The sequence below is a fragment of the Carlito syrichta genome, unplaced genomic scaffold (assembly GCF_000164805.1).
Source record: "Carlito syrichta isolate Samal-C Ts95f unplaced genomic scaffold, Tarsius_syrichta-2.0.1 Scaffold295011, whole genome shotgun sequence".
Taxonomy (NCBI): domain Eukaryota; kingdom Metazoa; phylum Chordata; class Mammalia; order Primates; family Tarsiidae; genus Carlito; species Carlito syrichta.
Genome location: NW_007239107.1, coordinates 1 through 19,858, shown reverse-complemented (window position 1 = coordinate 19,858; position 19,858 = coordinate 1). Strand labels below are relative to the sequence as shown.

At 35.2% G+C, this 19,858-nt stretch overlaps 1 protein-coding gene across 1 annotated transcript; it reads left to right on the top strand.

Moving 5' to 3' along the window:
• Positions 1–275: 275 nt before the first annotated feature.
• LOC103256733 (E3 ubiquitin-protein ligase UBR3-like) lies at positions 276–18,334 on the top strand (the record flags this gene model as incomplete). Its single annotated transcript, XM_008054504.1, has 4 exons — positions 276–425; positions 9,321–9,454; positions 13,677–13,787; positions 18,122–18,334. Coding segments are annotated over 4 exons (608 nt in total), but the record flags the coding sequence as incomplete, so codon positions are not given.
• Positions 18,335–19,858: the final 1,524 nt, after the last annotated feature.

The following is a 19,858-nucleotide window of genomic DNA, read 5'->3' as shown; positions in this document are numbered from 1 at the left end:
TAATTTTTAAAAAATTTATGTAGAGACAGGAACTTGCTGTGTTGCCCAGGCTAGTCTCAAACTTCTGGCCTTAAACAATCCTCCCACCTTAGCCTCCCAAGCTGCTAGGATTATTACAGGTGTAAGCCAACACACTTGGCTGATAATTTTATTACTACATTCTTTATTGCTACTAAGCCTAAAAATTATTTAAACTCGATTTTTTTCCTCCACATTTTCATTGAAGAAAGATTTTCCTCCTTAGGAATTAAGAGTTGTCCCTTTTTTCCCCTTAGATTCTCCTGAGAATGATATTCCTATGGAGATCACCACAGCAGAACCACAGGTTTCTGAGGCAGTATATGACTGTGTTATTTGTGGACAGAGTGGCCCCTCCTCTGAAGACCGACCTACAGGATTAGTTGTACTATTACAAGCATCCTCAGGTAAAATCAAATTAAGTTTTTGATGGGAACATTTTAGGGCCAAAGTCTATACAAAAGATTAATAAATATCTGTATTAAATGAAAATTATATCAGTTATAGTTTTGTCAACTTATAATTATAGAACTGAATAATAAGGATTGATTCAGATCCAAATAACAAAGATTTTTAATCTGATTTTATCTCACTTTCTTGTAGTGTTGGAAAAAGCTCTTAACAGAGAGATCTCACTATATGGTATATATATGATGGTATATCACCAATGCCAGGTGGCCAATAACTGAGTTTAGCTTTTTTAGTAGTTTAATTGTTCTGAAATCTGAAAGCTTAAGTTCATAACTATTGTTTAAATATTTTAATTACATTAAATGTATCTAGGCAGCTCTGCCCTTATTTCTTGATCTGTTGGAAGCAGTAATTCTGTTTTTTGTTTTATTGTTTTTTTTAGTTGGAGTCTCATTCCTTTGCCCAGGCTAGAGTGCAGTAGCACACTCACAGCCACCCCAGAGTTTACCTGCTGTGCTCCAGTGAGCCTTCCGCCTTAGCCTTCCAAGTAGCCGGAACTACAGGCGTGTGCTACCACGCCTAATTTTTTGATTTATTGTAGAGATGAGGTCTCATCTTGTTGCCCAGGCTGTTCTCGAACCTGTGGGCTTAGGCAGTCCTCTTGCCTTGGTTCCCCAGAAGGAGCAGTTCTTGAAACAGCCTGTGAATTGATGTTTGCCAGTCTGTAATTACAATTTTTTTAATTTAATTTGAAGGATTTGTTTGAATGCTGTCTATCCTCTTTCTTTTTTTTTTTTTTTTTTAGTTGGAGTCTCACTCTGTCACCCAGGTTGGAGCGCACTGGCACGCTCACAGCCACCACAGGCTCAGCCTGCTGGGCTTAGGCTATCCTTCTGCCTCAGCCTTCAAAGTAGCCAGAACTATAGGCGTGCACTACCATACCCAGCTAATTTTTGGATTTATTACAGAGATGAGGTCTCACCAAGTTGCCCAGGCGGGTCTCGAACCCGTGGGCTCAGGCAGCTCACTCACCTCAGCCTCCCAAGGCGCGGGATTACAGGCTGAGCCACCGAGCCCGGCTATCCTCTTTCATACTGAAAAATTTTGAGGTAGTAATAATCCTAACACGATCTAGTCTCAGTGAATTTAATCCATTTCCAAATGGAGTATGCATGAAGCAAAGAGAAAATAAAATTCTTACATATTTCTTCAGAGGATTTTTTTTCTCAAGTGTTTACCCCTAGAAAATGAATATGGTAGAGTGGAAAGGATATTGGAAACTCCTCTGAGTTAAAGTATGGTATTGCTTGACTTAGTCTGGCCAAGTTTGTTGCTTTCTTTTAAATATAGAGATAATATTGACTTTAGAGGATTGTTGTGTTGTTTAAGTAATGTAGTATAAACAAAAAGATTCTAATGTGGGCCTAGTAAATTAGTTTCTTTTGTTACTCTTCTTGTCTAAAATGAATTGATCTGGGAAATATTGATCAGGTGGGACATTGGAATACAGCTATCAAAACCAGAAATGCCTACGAAAAAGGAAATATGTGGGAGTATTGACTGCTTTTACAACTACTTTTCTGCTACACTTAGGAAAACAGTTTATTGGTTTATTGCCACTTGACTTTCAGTTTATTCACCAGATACCATATAATTATCAACTTAGTTTCTTGTTTTATTTATTAATTTATTTCACAGTTTTTTTTTTATTGAGCACTTGGGTGCCAGGCACTGTTCTAATAAGAAACAAAACAAAGTCCCTGCTCTAATGAAATTAGTAAGCTTTTGTTTATTATTTTATGTTTCCTTGGTTTGTTACTTTATTTAATCTCTTTTTAGCAATTGTGTACACTAGCTGAATCAATTATTATTATATAATTTTTCTATACTGTAGTTGTCTTATCCTTTAGAGATAGATGGTAAAAAAGAAGAAACTAACATTAACAAGTACTAAATATCAAGGGTAATTTAAATTGGGAACCATAGCCGATGAAACGTCTGGTTGCTTCTTTTCCTTCTGAGCCTTATTTATACATTGATACTTTTCCTGTTTTAGTCCTCTTTTCTTTTGGCTTATTTATTTTGGTTTATTTATTCTCTTTTTCTTTTAAAATTTGAATGTGGAAAATTTTACCCATATACTAAAGAGGCAAGTAAAATGAATCCCCCATCCCCATGCATCTTCAACACTGATTAACTTGTGACTAATCTTATTTCATTTGTTTCTTCCCCCTAGAATCATTGTGAAGCAAATTTCAGACATCACATCATTGATCTATAAATAAGGGTCTTATTTTTTAAAACATAGCCATAGTCACTCCTAAATAATTCCTCAATATCATCATAACTAGTCAGTGTTCACAATTTCCCTATTGTTTCTTACTTATTTATCTATTTTGCTTAATTAATTCATTAATAGTTGTGGATCCTCTGCTCGTTCTTTAATTAATAGGATCCCTAGTCATCTCTCCCTCTCCTCCCTTCTCCCATGCATTTTACTTTTTTTTTTTTTAATTGCATCATTGAAGAACAGTTTGGATTTTTCTGAATGCATCCCTGTGATGCTCAACATATTCCTCTGTCCCCTCTATTTTTCTCTCTATTTGTGATATTAGTATTGAATGGTGATTATTGCCTAGATGTATTACTTCATCAGGCATTGCAAATCTCTTTTATGCTTTTTTGTTTGTTTTTTGCTTATTAGCTGAAATATACTTCTATAAAAGAAATTTCACTTTATTAACTATTTTTGGTTATTCAGGTTCATATTATACAGGAAAGGCAGGATAGCACTATATTCTTTTTCTTTATGGGTGCTTGAAATATTGTAGTAGTGAGTTTTAAAAAGAAAAGTCTCATATTTTTTCCCTTTATTCTAACACTTTACTTGTGCTTAATTTACAGACTTTTGATTAGGAACCCTTCAAAACACTGTTTAAGTGCCTTTTTAGCAATTTTATCTATATGGAAAGATATTGATTTAGATGCTGTCTCACTATTGCTCAGAGTGCCTATTACAAACATTACTGATTTTGAGAGTTTCATTTCTCTATAGGAGAAGGATACAATGTTGTATAAACTTTCTATTTTACTAATCCTTCCATTCTTAGCAAAGCTTCAGAAAGTCCAAAGTTAAAATATTCATAGTGCTTTAAAAACATATATCATAAGAAGAAGATAAATCTGGAAAGACCTGTAGATTTTTAAACCAATTATTAATGTTTTTGTTTGTAGAAAAGTGTAGGCATTGAGATTAAAAACATAAAATAGGGGGAAGATGGAGCTGTAAAGGAGCAGAGTTTTTATATGTTATTGAAACTAAGTAGGTATTAATTTAAACTTGATTGTTACAAAGAAGATGTTAATTGTAATCTCCAGGGTGACCACTGTGATGAAAACATTAAAACACACACACAAATAAAATAAGTGAGTGGTAATTAAAATGGTACACTAGAAAATTCAGTTAATTACAAAGGAGGCAGTAACGGGTGAATTAAAGAACACAGAGAAAACAAGTAGCAAAGTGGCAGAATTAGTTTTTTTTCTTATCAGTAATTAATTAAAATATAAATGCATTAAACTTCCTAGGTAAAAGGTAGAGATTGACAGAATGGATAAGAAAAAGTGGTCCAACTATATTCCGTCTACAAGAGACTCAGATACAAAGACACAAGTAAGTTGAATGTGAAAGGATGGAAATAGTAACCAAAAGAGAGCTAGCTGGGGTAGTGATATTAATGTGAGACCAAATAAAATTTAAGTTAAAAACTGTAACAAGAGACAAAGGAAAGACATTATATATTGATAAACAGGTAACTCCATTAGGCAGATATAACAGTTTACATACCAAACAGCAGAGCCCCAAAGTATATAAAGCAAAAATGGACAGAATTGAAGGAAGAGATAGATACTTGTAAAATAATAGTGACTTTGCTGGATAGAACAACTAGATAGCAGATCAAAAAGGAAACTGAACACTTAAACAACACTATAAAACAACTAGACCTAGCAGACTTATATAGAACACTCCATTCAACAACCATAGAATCCTTATTTTTCTCACTGGCACATGGAATATTATCCAAGATAGATCATATGCTAGTCCACAAAACAAGTCTCAGTAAATTTAAAAGGATTGAATTATTAATTGAAATTTTTTTATGGCTATGATGGAACAAAACTAGAAGTTAATAACAGAAGGAAAACTGAAACATTTACAAATATATGAAAATTAAACAGCACATTCTTTTAAAATTTTATTTATTTTTAAAAATGTATTTTATTTTGTATTGACTAGTAATAACTATACATATTTATGGTGTATAACATGGTTTGATATAGGTATACATTGTAGAATAGCTAAATCAAGCTAATGAACACATACATTACCTTACATACTTATTATTTTTGAGACAAAAACACTTAAAATCTACTCAGCATTTTTCAAGTATACAATGTATTATCATTAACTATAATCACCATGATGTACAATAGATCTCTTGTACTAAAGAAAAACAAAGAATAATGGAGTGGTAAAGAAATAAAAGAGAAGCCACAGACTGGAGAATAATATTTGTAAATATATTTGATAAAGAACTTGTATCAGAATATGTAAAGAACTCTTAAAACTCAATGATAGGAAAACCAAACAACCCAGCTGAAAAATAGGCAAAATAATTAAACTAACATTTCATCAAAGAACAAATAACACATAAAAGGATGTTTAGCATTACTAATCATTATGGAAATGCAATCCAAAGCCAAAATACAATCAAACACTCACTAGTATTGCCAAAACAAGCAAAAAACAACATTATCCAGAATAGAGAGCAATTGGAACTCTCATCTATTGCTGAGGTGATTGCAAAATGGCACAGTCCTTTGGAAAACAGTTTGGTAGCTTCCTGTAAGTTTAATATGTGCTTACCATATGACCCAGCAATTCCTCCTCTCCTGAGTATTTTCTCAAGTGAAGTATAAACCTGTGTTCACACAAAAGCCTATAAAAACAACACATTCTTAAACAACCATTGGCTCAAAGAAGAAATTACAAGTGAAGTTAAATACTTTGAGATAAGTAAAAATGAAAACAATATGCTAAAGTTTCTATGATGCGGTGTAAATAGGGAAATTTACAGTTATAAATTCATACATTAAAAAAGAAGATCCCAAATCAGTAGCTTAACTTTGCTTGTTAAGAAACTAGAAAAAGAACAAGCTAAATCTAAACCTCAGAGAAGGAAATAATAAAGCTGAGAGCAGAGATAAAGTAGAATCAGCAAGCCAAAAGTTGTTCCCTTAAAAAAATCAACAAGGCCAAGCCTGGTGGCTCAGCCTGTAATCCCAGCACTTTGGGAACCTGAGGCAAGTGGATTGCCTGAGCCCGCGGGTTCGAGACCAGCCCGGGCAACTTGGCAAGACCGTGTCTCTCCAATAAATCAGAAATTAGCCAGGTGTGGTAGTGTGTGCCTGTAGTTCCAGCTTCTTGAAAGGCTGAGACAGAAGGATCACTGGAGCCCATCAGGTCGATGCTGGGTTGGCCATGAATATGCCACTGTACTCCAGCCTGGGCAACAGAGTGACTCCAACTCAAAAAAAAAAAAAGGAAAAAATCAACAAAATTGACAAACCTTTAGATCGAGAAAAAAAGAAACGGTGCAAATAGCTAAAATCAGAAATGAAAGTAGGGACATTACTATAGACCAGGGGTCCCAAACCCCTGGCTGTTAGGAACTGGACTGCAAAGCAGAAAGTAAACAGTGGGTGAGTAAGTAAGGCTTCATCTGTATTTACAGCTGTTCCCCATTGCTCATGTTACTACTTTCTGTCGGATCAGTGGTGGCATTAGATTCTCATAGGAATGCAAACCCTATTGTGAACTGCCTGTGGGAGGGATCTATACGCTCCTTATGATAATCTAATGCTTGGTGATCTGAGGTAGAGCTGAGGTGGTGATACTAGCGCTGGGGAGTGGCTGCAAATACAGATTGACATTAGCAGTAAGGTTTAACTGCACAGAGACCATAATAAATCAATTGCTTGCAGACTGATATCAGCAGAGGACTCTAGGACTGCCATCAAGAAGAAAGCTGCATTTAAAAGAAAATACCAGAGTCCTACTTAAATTGCAGGTTCATTGCAGCAGGTGATTCACATTCTCCAAGCCCACTTTGTATAATATGTGGTAACCAGCTATTTACCGAAGCCATGAAACCTTAAAAACTACTTTACCTCATTGAGACCAAGCACCCTACCTTAAAAGACAAGACTTTGGAGTTTTTCAACAGAAGAAAAATGTGAGCATGTAGAACAGAATCAATTATTGAAGGCTATCACTTCATCAAATGTGTCTGCACTAACAGCATCATTCTTAGTGACTAACAACATTGCTAAAGCTAAGAAGCCCTTTACTATTAGTGAAGAGTTGATCCTGCCAACTGCAATGACAGCAGCCAAAATGAGATTACAGAGTAGACTGGACATAAGCAACATACTTTAAATGTCACTGTCTCCCATCACCCCGGAGGGAACTGTCTAGTTGCAGGAAAACAAACTCAGGGCTCCCACTGATTCTGCATTATGGTGAACTGTATAATTATTTCATTATATATCACAACATAATAATAGAAGTAAATTTCACAATAAATGTAATGTGCTTGAATCATCCTGAATCTGTGCTGCCCCTCCCCCCTGCATCTGTGGAAAAACTGTCTTCCACAAAACCTATCCCTGATGCTAAAAAGGTTGGGGACTGCTGCTATAGACCTTATAGAAATAAAAAAGACTATAAGAGAATACTATGAACAATTTATGCCATTATTAGATTACCTAGATTTAATGAATGATTTCCTAGAAATACACAAATTACCTAAACTGAAGAAGAAATAGAACATTTGAACATATCTTTAACAAGAGATTGACTCAATTAAAAAATAATAATCCTCTTGACAAGGAATTATGCAGGACCACATGGCTTCCTTGGTGGATTCTATTAGTCATTTAAAAAATTGACACCTTTTTTTTCCTCAAACATGTCCAAAAAATAAAGAGGGAACATTTCTTAACTCTAGTTCCTTATGAAGCTAGCATTACCTTGATACCAAAGTCAGATAAAGATATCACTGGAAAACAATAGATCAGTATATCTTATACATATATATGTAAAAATCCTCAACAAAATTCTAGCAAACTGAATGCAGCAGCGTATTAAGAGGATTGTACATCATGGTAATTATATTTTAGCTGCTAGCACCCACCTGCTTCTGTCTCTTATTTCTGCTGCTGCTGCCGCTCTGTAAATGCCTCCAAAACTTAGGGCCTACTGTGATACACCTGATTTTTTTTTTTCCTAAGAGTAGCTGTTTTTCATGCAGACCCCATGACATTTTATCACTAAATACTTCTGAATGTATCACCTGAGAACAAGAATAGTTTTTTTTATATAACTACCGTACCATACCATTATCATACTTAAGAAATTTAATATTAGCCATGTCTAATATTCTTATATTCAAATCTCCCATTATCTCCAAAATATTATTTGTGTTTATTTATTTGACAAATAATAATTGTATATAGTTATGGGGTACAGTGTGATCTTTTGATGTATATACCTTGTGGAATTATTGAGTCAAACTAATTAATGTATCCACCTCACCTACTTACCATTTTTGTTGTGAGAGTCTGTAACATTTTTTATAGCAGGTAACTTTTTTGATTCTGAATCCAATAAAAAATATCATGTATTGCTTTTAGTTGACATTCTTTTTTCAGATTCCTGTAATTTAGAATAGTTTCTCTAGTTCATAAAATTTTCAATGAATCAAGGTTGTTTCATAGATGATCTTAGAATCTGGATTTATTTGATTATTTTCTTTTTATTATTTATTAGAGTCAAGTTAAACATTTTTTGGCAGGAGTATAATATAGATGAAGTTCCTTCCCATGACATCCCATCAGGAGGTTCATTTTATCAGTTTGTTCCATTACTGGTGATGCCAGCCAAGTTTGATCACTTGCTTAAGGTGGTAGATAATCTATAGCGACTCCACATTGTAGATTACATTTATTATGTTGGTAATCTATATTGAAACTTTAGCCACTTACTCCTTTATCCTGTTACTTGATGCCCCTTGCCTGAATCGATTAATGTATTATTTATTGCTGCCATTTTGTTTTGATACTCAAATTTTTTCAGATATGGCCAGTCAGGACTCCAGGTCCTTATGAAACTGCCCACTCAAGTGCTTGAACACGTCTGTGCTCTTTTTTGTCATGCACTATTCCAGACTTACCTTTGGCTTTTCCCCTGGACTCAGTCTTTCTTGAAGGATCTCTGCTTCCTTTTAGTGAGAAATTGTATGTTTGGAAATGAAGTTTTTGATACTGGAGAGTTGTAGCTTGTAGGCTTTTTCCCGTGCTTTGGGAGGCTGAGGTGAGTGGATTGCCTGAACCCACGGGTTCGAGACCCGCCTGGGCAACTTGGCGAGACCTCATCTGTACAATAAATCAAAAAATTAGCCAGGCATGGTAGCGCACGCCTGTAGTTCCAGCTACTGGAAGACTGAGGCGGAAGGATCGACGGAGCACAGCAGGTTGAGGCTGCAGTGGCCAGGAGCGGCCACTGCACTCCAGTCTGGGTGACAGAGTGAGACTCCAACTCAAAAAAAAAAAATAACCAAGTAAATATTGGCATATTTGAAGCTGTATTTACTCTGTAGAAGAAAATTAGAATACCACTTCTTGAGGAAGTCTCTGAAAATATTCTATTAGTGGAAAAGTTACTACAGCTTGTATAGATATTTACTAACTCAGCATTTCTTGATGAATCAGATCAATGTATTGATTATTTTTGGTTATTTAATGAGCTTTTATCTCTGTTGTTAATGTAGTTTTGGGGCAGTGCCGTGACAATGGTGAGCCAAAAAAGTTGCCAATCACTGAAGAGGAGCAGATTTACCCTTGGGATACATGTGCAGCAGTTCATGACGTGAGGCTTTCATTATTACAGCGCTATTTTAAGGATGTAAGTACCCTTTCAATCAAAGAGTACTTTTGTCTGTAAAGTTGATGGTTATTTCTCTCCAGAGTTTATGCTTTTCTTCTATCAAAGTGGTATTCTGGTTTTAAATTCTGAAAGTTTATTTTAAAAAAATTAATATGTGAATAGTAAGGAAGTAGAACTCTGTTAATAAATACAAATTTCATGTATTGAATGTGATACCTTTGTTTTAAATGTCATTTATTATTGTATTGTACATATTTAATTCAATGGAATGATGAACATAGCAGGTCCTTGAATAACATTGTTTCCTTCAATGTCGTTTTTTATAATGTTGATGAGGGAAAAAAAGAAAATCAATTCCCTACAGGGGCCACTGTCTATATGGGGTTCTTCTTAGTACTGCAGTTTCCTCCCACATCTCAAAGATGTGTACATTAGGTTAATTGGTGTGTCTAAATTGTCCCAGTGTGAGTGAGTATGGTTGTGTGTGTAGGTGCACTCTGCGATGGAATGGTGTCCTGTCCAGGGTTGATTCCTGCCTTGCACCTTGACATACCAGAGTAGGTTCTGTTCACCCTTGACCCTGATCTGGAATAAGTGAGTTAGAAAATGACTCAATACAAATTGTTGTAAAATTAAACTTTGTAAAGTGTATGATAATTATACAATTACACTACAGTAAACAATGTGGTACAAAAGAGCTCAGCAAACCTGCATATTTGTGATTGTTTTTAAGTGTGTGATAGTAGAAAGGGCTTCTTAATTTTTGTTTTATAAACATTTATTCCTTGATTTAACCCACAACCACTACTGGCACCATCAGTCACTGATTCACCAAAAATTGGGTAGTTATCTTACTTGTTTAATCTTTCTCAAATGTATGTTCAGCTCACATTTATTTCAGTGTTTCATATTAGAAGTGTTTTGGGTCTTTCTTCAGAAGTTTGATGTTTTTGTAACCAGAAGTAAGCTGCAGGAACTTAATTCTTGTTTACATTGTTTAGCCTATGGTAAAATTAGTTTTTTTTTAACTTTTAACTTTTTTATTTTAAAGATGTTGGGTACAATTCAGGGTTAGGTATTCAAATGTTCATTATGCAGGTACCCTTGTTGATGAGGTGTGCCCCCTCTTCCCCTACTGCCAATCCTGCTTAAAATTAGTTTTGTTTTGCATTGATTTGTTTAAAGTACCAGTTTCCAAGAATATGCTGATGACATTGAGGACCCACCATATTAACTGTATAAAAACTTAGAGTACAAATACTTTATGATTTTTGCTTCTTTTTACTTTTCATTTAAAGATATATAATAAAATTTCATTATGATAGTTTTTAAATGCAAAGTATAATAATTTTGTGGGAGGGGAAATCTTGTAAAGAGAAAAAGGTTGGTTATCTCTTTTTTTGCAGCCAGAATAGTTATTTCTAGAAAAAGTCTGTTTTATAAAAAGGCCCCAAACTAGACTCTGTTGTGTTTCTGTTAGTGATTGTGAGGTTTTTGCTCCTTTATCATTACTTTTGTATAGTTCTGTTATAGCTATTTTATGTATACATGGCTTATTCTCTGGACTATATATTTCTAGAGGTGCAGCGCCATGTCTTATGTTGGTTTTTATAGCCTCTCTTAGGGGCTAGCCCATACTAGGTTGTTGATCCTTACTGGATTTCTTACTTAATTGCTTTGAACATAAGAATACTAGAGTTATAGCTAGAACAGACTGTATAGAACAAAAGAATGAGTATCGATGTGTACTGATATTGATTATAGAATTGAACTGGGTATATTCTGCTGTCTTCAGATCAAATGCATGCAGTTTACAGAGCTGACATATAGAATTTTAGTTTTGAAAGACAGTATATTTATTATACGAACTGGAAGTGTCATATGACACAGGACAGGTAATATTACATTGGAGAGGGAAGGAACCTGAGCTTTGGAGTCAGAGAGACCTGGATTTGAATTCACATTTACATCTTAGAGATTTGGTAAAGTTTTCATTACTCTCTTGTGAAAAGGGGATAACTCCACCTACTGTGTTAATAAATTGGTAATAAATATTTAATAAATTGTTGTGAAATTTTAGTGTTAAGTGCTTAACACTATACATATAGTTGAAGTCTCCCTAAAATATTAGTCTCATATTAGTAAGTGTTTTCCTGCTTTTTTTTGACTTCAGCATACTTAAATAAGACATCTAACAGTTATGTAGACAAATGACTTATTGTTTTCGATTCTAAAAGCGAACTGCTTTTATTAAAAATAAAGATTAATTACATTTTTATAGTAACAGTAACAAGGAGAACAACTGGTTTATTAACTGACTACCAACCATTCTAAAATGATCTAACACCAAAATCTGCTTCCATTTCAGGCAGCCCCAAAACATAAAACAGAGATGAGCAGGCTTCCTGTTATTTTTCTGATTTGTAACAGTAGAAACTTGCTCACCTGCTGTATTTGATTTGTGCTGCTTCACATCTTTAAATTGTCTGGGAAGTTATTTTACACTGTGCAATACAGTACTTTCAACTTTCAGATACTTATGAAAAGTCTTGGCTTAATATTGGAACTTTGTTTACTATCATTTAAAGATCATTTGATCATCTTACATTGTAATGTTTTTTTCATCATAAAGATAAAACTTAAAGGTTGAGTCAGTTTTTTAAGCAAGTAACAATAAACTTATTTGATGACTCAACTCTTTTGACTTATCTGTCACTTATTAGACCTTGTGCCTCATATTGTTCTGGCTGTCCCTTCTATTTACTACTGATTGTCGAGGGTAAATTCAGGTTTGGGCCCAAATGTTGTTTGACAGAGGCCAAATGGTGAAAATTCTTAGATTTTAGGAGGAAAAGGTTTAAGCCTGTTTATATTTTCTTTTTTCTCTCTCTCTCTCCACCCCACCTCCTCTCCCTCTCCTTCTCTCCCCCCTCCCCTTTCTTTTTCTTTTTTTCTTTTATGTCAAAGTCTCACTCTGACACCCAGGCTGGAGTGCATGATCATGGCTCACCATGGTCTTGACCTCCTGGGTTCAGATAATCCTTCTGCCTTAGTCTCTGCGCAGCAGGGGCTACAGGCATATGCCACCATGCCTGGCTGATTTTTTTTTTTTTTTAATTTTTGTAGAGATGAGGTTTTGCTCTGTTGCCTAGGTTGATCTCAAACTCCTGGACTCAAGCAGTTATTCTGCCTCAGCTTCCCAAAGTGCTGGGATTACAGTGCAACCCACCATTCTGGGTCTGTTTATAGAGTGAGGGGGAGGAATTAGCAGAGGAAGAGAAGATGAAGATGTAAGAGAAAGGGGAGATGAAAGTAACTTTTAAAACAAATTTCAAAAGGGTGTATAGCTTGCTTATATAATCTGGGTCCCTTCTATATTGTATTAAATCCTTGTAGATATTATGACATTTTTGGGGAGTTATTCTTGTGACTAGATTTGTACTTTATAAAGCTTTATGGAGGATGCATTACAGGGAGAACAAATTAGAGTCAAAGAGACCAGTTAAGAAACAGTTTAAGAACACCTCCCCCTACTCCAAGTGATACAGACTTGAATGTTACTGTGGGAATGAAGAGGAGAGGCCATCATGTGTTATTTAGGAGAAAGAATCCATGTGGTTTGAGAAATAATATTGTGATAATGAAGGTAAGGGTGTGATGTAGAGGACTTAGTTTTCTTACTTGGTGACTAAATATATTGTGGATTTTTAAAACAAGAGGAAGAGAAAGATTCATGGAGAAAATGACAAGTTGTAAGTTTTTGACATAATGATTTTATGTTATCTGAGGGACATTTCACTGGAGATGTCTGGTTTGCCACTGAGTACTTGTACCTAACACTCAGAGAAGAGCTCTGGGCTTGCAGAGTAGTTGAAGTTACTGATTAAATAATGAAGCAGAGAAATTAAATACCATTCAGAACAGATAAAATAACCAGCAATATAGTTTACACTGACCTATGGTATAATATTGAGAGCTTATATATTTTATAGGCTAGAGAAAGGTTAGTTCATAATATTTATTTTCTTTCATTGTAAGTATAGGTATTTGGGAGCTAAAACTTTATGGTATTCCAATTTTAAAGATATTGCCTTAAGATCATCTATTTGGCTGTTAATTTATATCGTAAAAATAGACACTCCATATTAATATAACAATATGAAATCATGCAGAGGTTTATGTAGATACATTTAATTATGATTATATTTCTTTAAAATTAATGTTTTTGTTTTTTTTTTAGAGTTCATGTCTCTTGGCAGTATCAATTGGCTGGGAAGGAGGTGTTTATGTACAAACCTGTGGCCACACATTACATATAGATTGTCATAAATCTTACATGGAGTCATTAAGGGTAAGTTGATTGGAAAAAGTTTTAAAGGTGTATGTGTCTTTCCAGTTATTGAATCTTCTTACAGCATATATATCCCTATTCCAGTTCATCATCTTTGGTGATTTTGATCACCATATAAGCTCTCCAAGCTCGCAGTTCCTCTTCAACAGAGACCTCTTCAACTGGAGGGATTTTCGTTTATTGAACTTTACTTTGCAGCTGACTTGCATGGTTGCAATTTAGACTTTGCTACTCCAGCTCTGAAATATTAAGCTTGAATGTCCTGTCACATCATCCTATTATATGGTTATTTTCTATTTTATGGTTATTTTTACTCTCATTAATGCGTTTTGTGTCTTTTTCCAAGAGTATTAGCTTTTTGATAGCTTTACTTTTTTGTATTGTGTTCTTACTATCAATTTTATTTATTTATTTATTTATTTATTTATTTATTTATTTATTTATTTATTTTGAGTTGGAGTCTCTGTCTGTCAACCAGACTGGAGTGCAGTGGCTGCTCCCGGCCACTGCAGCCTCAATCTGCTGGGGCTTCGGTGATCCTTCCGCCTCAGCCTTTCAAGTAGCTGGAACTACAAGTGTGCGCTACCACACTCGGCTAATTTTTTTTATTTATTGTAGAGATGAGGTCTCACCAAGTTGCCCAGACGTGTCTCGAACCCGCGGGCTCAGGCAATCCACTCACCTCAGCTTCCCAAGACACGGGATTACAGGCTGAGCTACTGAGACTGGCTAACTATCAATCTTATTTAATCTGCCTCCTGTGATTTTTTTCTCAGGTAGCTATCCCTGATACAAAAATCATAAAACTAGGTGAACTGTTACCATCAAAAATGTGTGGTTTTGTATAACCATGGCTTCCAAATCGTACCTATTGATTAATTTACCTGTCTGATCTGTTTCTTCTCCTGTTTTCCTCGGCACCCATTCTAACCTTTGCCTCCCTATTCTAGACTTTTTCCCTAAACACCAAGATCAGGTTCTGTCTCGTCATATGTGGCCAAGAAAACAGTGTCTCTTATCACACACTCATTTAGCTTCCACTTTGTTTTTCTATTTCCTGATAAATGATTCTGCATCTCAACCAATTCTTTCTTTTCTACTCTTTGAGATAGTAACATATTCCTCCTTCCATTCAGGAATAACTTTGTTTTCTGTGCTCTAGTATTCTTTCCTCCCCAACATCTCAGGGACCTCTATCCATCAGTAATTAATTTTTTTCTTCTGTATTTTTAGTTTTTCTGCTTCTTCTGTCCCATCTTCTCAGCTCATAGAGAGCTGAGCTCAATCCTCTCCTATTCAGAATCCTTCCCTTTACCTGCATTTCCCTGTAGCTGATGTCTTCTTTCTCCTACAGCTCAACTTCTTAAAAGCATGATCTATCTAAAAGCTGATTTCTATCTCAGAAGCAGCAGATTTCTCTTTTTTCCTTCCTATTTCTTACCTCTCACATTCAGTCACTTAACAAAATTCTGTTGATTCTGCCTTCTAAATCTTACTTGTCTATATTCCTCCATCATTATTCCCACTGCTTTTTTGTGTATGCTTTCATCTCTCATCTTGACTATTGAAATCACTTTCTTATTGTTTTCCGTACTCCAAGTCTAATGTATTCACTACATTGACCTTTCTAAAATGTAAATCTGATGACATGTGTTGTTGGCTTAAAAATCTTTTGCTGACTTCTCAGAGAAGGAGACTGTATCTAATAGGATAAAGTTCACTATTCTTTGAATGGCATTTATGTATTTCATAATCTGAACCTGCCTGTTGCTTTAGCTTTCTCTTCCATCAATTCAGCATTTTTTCCATATCTCTATACTCCACTATTCAATCAACAAATATTTATTATCTATAGTGTTCAAGAGACTGTGATAATCACTGGAGATACAACAGTGAATAAGGCACAGTTCCTTCTCTGAAGGAGTTTACTGTATATAACATAAAGAGGGTAAATCAACAGTTGCAGTATAATATACTAAATGTTAGGAGGTATACATGGGCTCTTATTGAAACATCTGCCAGGTGCCAGAACATTTCATGAAGTAAAGTGCCTGAATGGTGAGAGATGAGGGGGGAATAGTTATTAGGGGTCACATCGTAAAAGGCTGTGTGGTCCATGTAAGGAATCTGGGCTTTATATGGATTCCTTAGACAAAGCCATTAAAGTCTTTTAAGCAGTATTATGACATGTCAAGAAATGTTGTGTAGAGAGGGGATTGCAGGGAGTTAGAAAGAATGTGATGGTATCATTTAGGGAGTAAAAGATGGTAATAGCTTATGCTTAGTCATGGCAGTGGAGATGGAGAAGAGGTTATAAATTTGAAATATATTTAGAAGGATAGTCTTCTGGTCTGGGTGAGAGATTGCGTGTGGAGCATGAAGGGGAGGAAGAAATTAAGGTGAGAGATGGTAACGTTGAAATATTTTGGGAATAATAAAGTCACATTAGATATTAGACATATTAGACACATTAGGTAACACAGTGGAATGTTTGGGGAGGCTAGTTAGGAGAGATCAGCAAAGGTGATAGAAAGAAGAAAGTGAATGGACAGACTGATGGGATTTATTGATTTTATATTTGGGGTGGAAAAGGGCAGGAAACTGAAGATGCTACTATGACTCTTGTCTCTGAGGTAGGAGGTAGGAGGTATAGCCTTGTGCTCCTAGAGAGAAGGGGACAAGGTTGGGGTAGGTGCTGGGCTTGACAAGTGAGGAGGTGTTTTGAAAAACTGCTTTTGGATTGTGTGAGAGAGTGCTTTTTAGAATGTTGGAGAAAGATTGTCAGGTGGTATTAAGGGCTCAGTAGAGGTTGGAAACAGTTTGTAACAAGAAGGATTTCATTTTTCTCTGATAGCACTCAGTTTGTGTGCAGAATTGGAGAAGGCATACACTGAGTTAGTTTTGTATGAAGGTTTTAAGTGTGAATGATTGCTGGACATATGGAGGGAGAGTAGGAAATATTGCCAAGAGTTTCTGAAGTGTTAGATCATGATGTGTAGACAGGACAGGAAAAGTCTGATAAACGGGAGAAAAAGGAGGAGGTGAAAGAGGTAGGAGTTGGTAGTCAGAAAGTAAGATGTTTGAATTTAATATTTTCAGATCTGGAACAATTTTGAGTCATTACAAAACATTACAAGAGTATGGTCATAGTAACAGGTACTGGAGTAGAGTGGAGGACGTAGCCATAGGAGCTGAGGAGGTCAAGGAACTGAGGGATAAAGGTATATGATTGGTTGTCCTCATATACATTGAAGTTGCATAGTAGGATGGCAGGACTTAGAGTGAGGAGGAAAACTAATCTAGGTGCCAAAGTCTTCGTTGATTGAAGGAAATGGGTGTCAGTGAAAAGGAAGGAAAAGGATGCTCTTGCTCAATGACATGAGCTGAGGTGTGAGGAATGTGGGAAGATGAGTTGAGGGGGTTTCTGGAGAGACTTTAGAAAAGAAACTAGTTTCAAGTACATCAAGGAAGAGAACGTAGCATTCTTTGAATTAAGGCCACAGGGAAGCTTATCACAGAATGTTCTTCTGTGACCCTTGTCTCAACCTTCTAGTGTGCTCTTTTTGTGTATTTTAAGAACTTAGCTCACAGTCTTCTTGAAAGTCTTTTCTGTTGTTGCATTTATCACACTATAATTTATTTGTCTGATTTTGCTTTTAAATTGTATCTTAAAAAGAGAAAATTTATCTTAACTTTTTATGCCATCACCTAGTACAGCATTTAACAGAATTGAATTTACGAAGATATGTTGTTATATTTTTAAGGATGTAAAAAATTAATGTCAAAAAGTAAAAAATATTAATTCAGTTCTTTTAGTCAAAGTACTTGAGATAGTGAAGTAAGCACTAAATCAGTTGTCCAATCAGTTGTGTTCAACAGTTAGTATCTTAGAAATATCAGTTTTTTTTAGGCTTAATTTACTCTCAAAAGCTATCCTATATCAAAGAACATGAGCACTGGGATAATCTTATGGACTATAAAAACAGGGGTATGGAGTAAGAGGAAGGTGACCTGCTTTTTGAGTTATTCTTTATCTTAAATTCACATTTCTGATGGATTGCATCATTATTTGAATGTTTCATACTGAGAGAAGAGTGAGATGTTAATTCTTAAGTAGTTTATTGGTGAGGACAAGTGTTACATAATTATTATGATGTAAGAAATTATTTGGTAAACATCAGTTAAATGATGGATTTTGTTTATTTCTTTATGACGTATATTAGAAATGTTCTTTTTTTGTACGTTTTATTAATATACTATAAAATGTGATGGTTTAGTTTTTGTTTTTTATAAATGTGTGTATCATACATCTGCATGTTTATTTCATCTTTTAGAATGACCAGGTTCTTCAGGGCTTCTCAGTGGACAAAGGAGAATTCACTTGTCCTCTCTGTAGGCAGTTTGCTAACAGTGTTCTTCCTTGCTATCCTGGAAGCAATGTGGAAAATAACCTTTGGCAACGTCCTAGCAACAAAAGCATACAAGATCTCATAAAGGAAGTGGAAGAGCTACAGGGACGACCGGGAGCTTTCCCAGTAAGCATCAGTGTAAGGCAGAAATATCCTGGTTAACTCAGCTCTGATTTTCAGCTTTCATTTTCATTCAATTTCTAAATTACACTGGACCTTTGTACATTGAGTAGAAATTACTGTCAGAGGTGTTTCCCTTCTGTTTGTGCTTAAATGAAAGTAATAGAACAAGTTATCAAAGGCTATACTTCTCAGTCTAAATTGTTATAGTTGTAATATACATATTTCAGATCAAGAATGCCTGTGTTTGATGTGGTTAGGTTCTTTTAAGATATTGAAATATTTAACAACAAACAGACAAACAGTACAGTCATACACACACATATACATATATACATACACACATAACATGTTGTAATATGAAACACACTCTAAAGATGTTGAAATATTTAACAGCAAACAAACAATACAGTCATACACACATACACATATCTACATGCATACATAACATGTAATATAAAACAGTCTAATTTAACAAATATGCTCATTAAGTACACTAAGATTAAGAAGATATATTTACCTAAACATGCACACATTTGTGTATTTACTGTGAGTGTGTGCGTATTAGACAAATTATTGTGTAATTGACTGAACATTTCACCCCAAGTCAGTCTTTTCTTATATGGGATTTGGTGTAAGTGAACTCATCTTTTATCCTGTCAAACAAGATTTATTTGGTCTAAAGTAGCTCACCTTCTTTAAAGATTTTTGATATGGTCTCTGAGACAAGTGACAGCTATGGCTGGTTCATGTGGCAAATTTATGAAAATTGTGAATATTTGACTTTTGAAGCAGAAATACATACTTTAAACCTAGGAAGATTCATCTCCTGGCAATTTCCTTTCTCAAGTAAAGACTAATTTAGGAGACGGGGCAAGATGGCGACGGCATAGGTGAACTGGTGAGATTCTCTGAACGGACCAAGACTGCAAACTGCTGAATAGACAGACTGTAAAGCAGAGGGAAAAGTGAACAAAACCAGAAGACCCTCATAAGGAAGAACAGATCATTGCAGAAGAGAAATAAAAGCAACCCCACCTTCCCTCAAAAACAGAATTGAAGAGGAGGAGGGAAAGGGGTAAAGGGAGAAAAATCTACAGAAATGAAGAAAAACCAAAAGAAGAGTATGGGTCTCTCCCAGACGCCTGGGAGAGCAGACACTGAGAAAATTGACTTTGGAATACAAACAATGAAAAGTCCCCAGAATGAAGGGTCTCAAAATGCAAATGTAGATATCAAAACAATAATGGAGAGACTAAAAAGAATTGAGGAGACACAAGAAGAAACTAGGAAGGAGCTGATATCTGAGATAACAGTAATAAAGAATACTGTGAATGAAATAAATAACAAATTGATAAGCATGGAAAGCAGAATTACCCAAGCAAAAGAAAGAATCTCAGAGCTTGAGGACCAAAATATAGAAATAACCCAACTCTTAAAAACACAGAAATAAGCCCCAAAAAGACAGAACAAAACCTTCAAGAGATGAGTGACTACCTCAAGAGGCCTAACCTAAGAATAATCGGACTCCCTGAAGCAGAA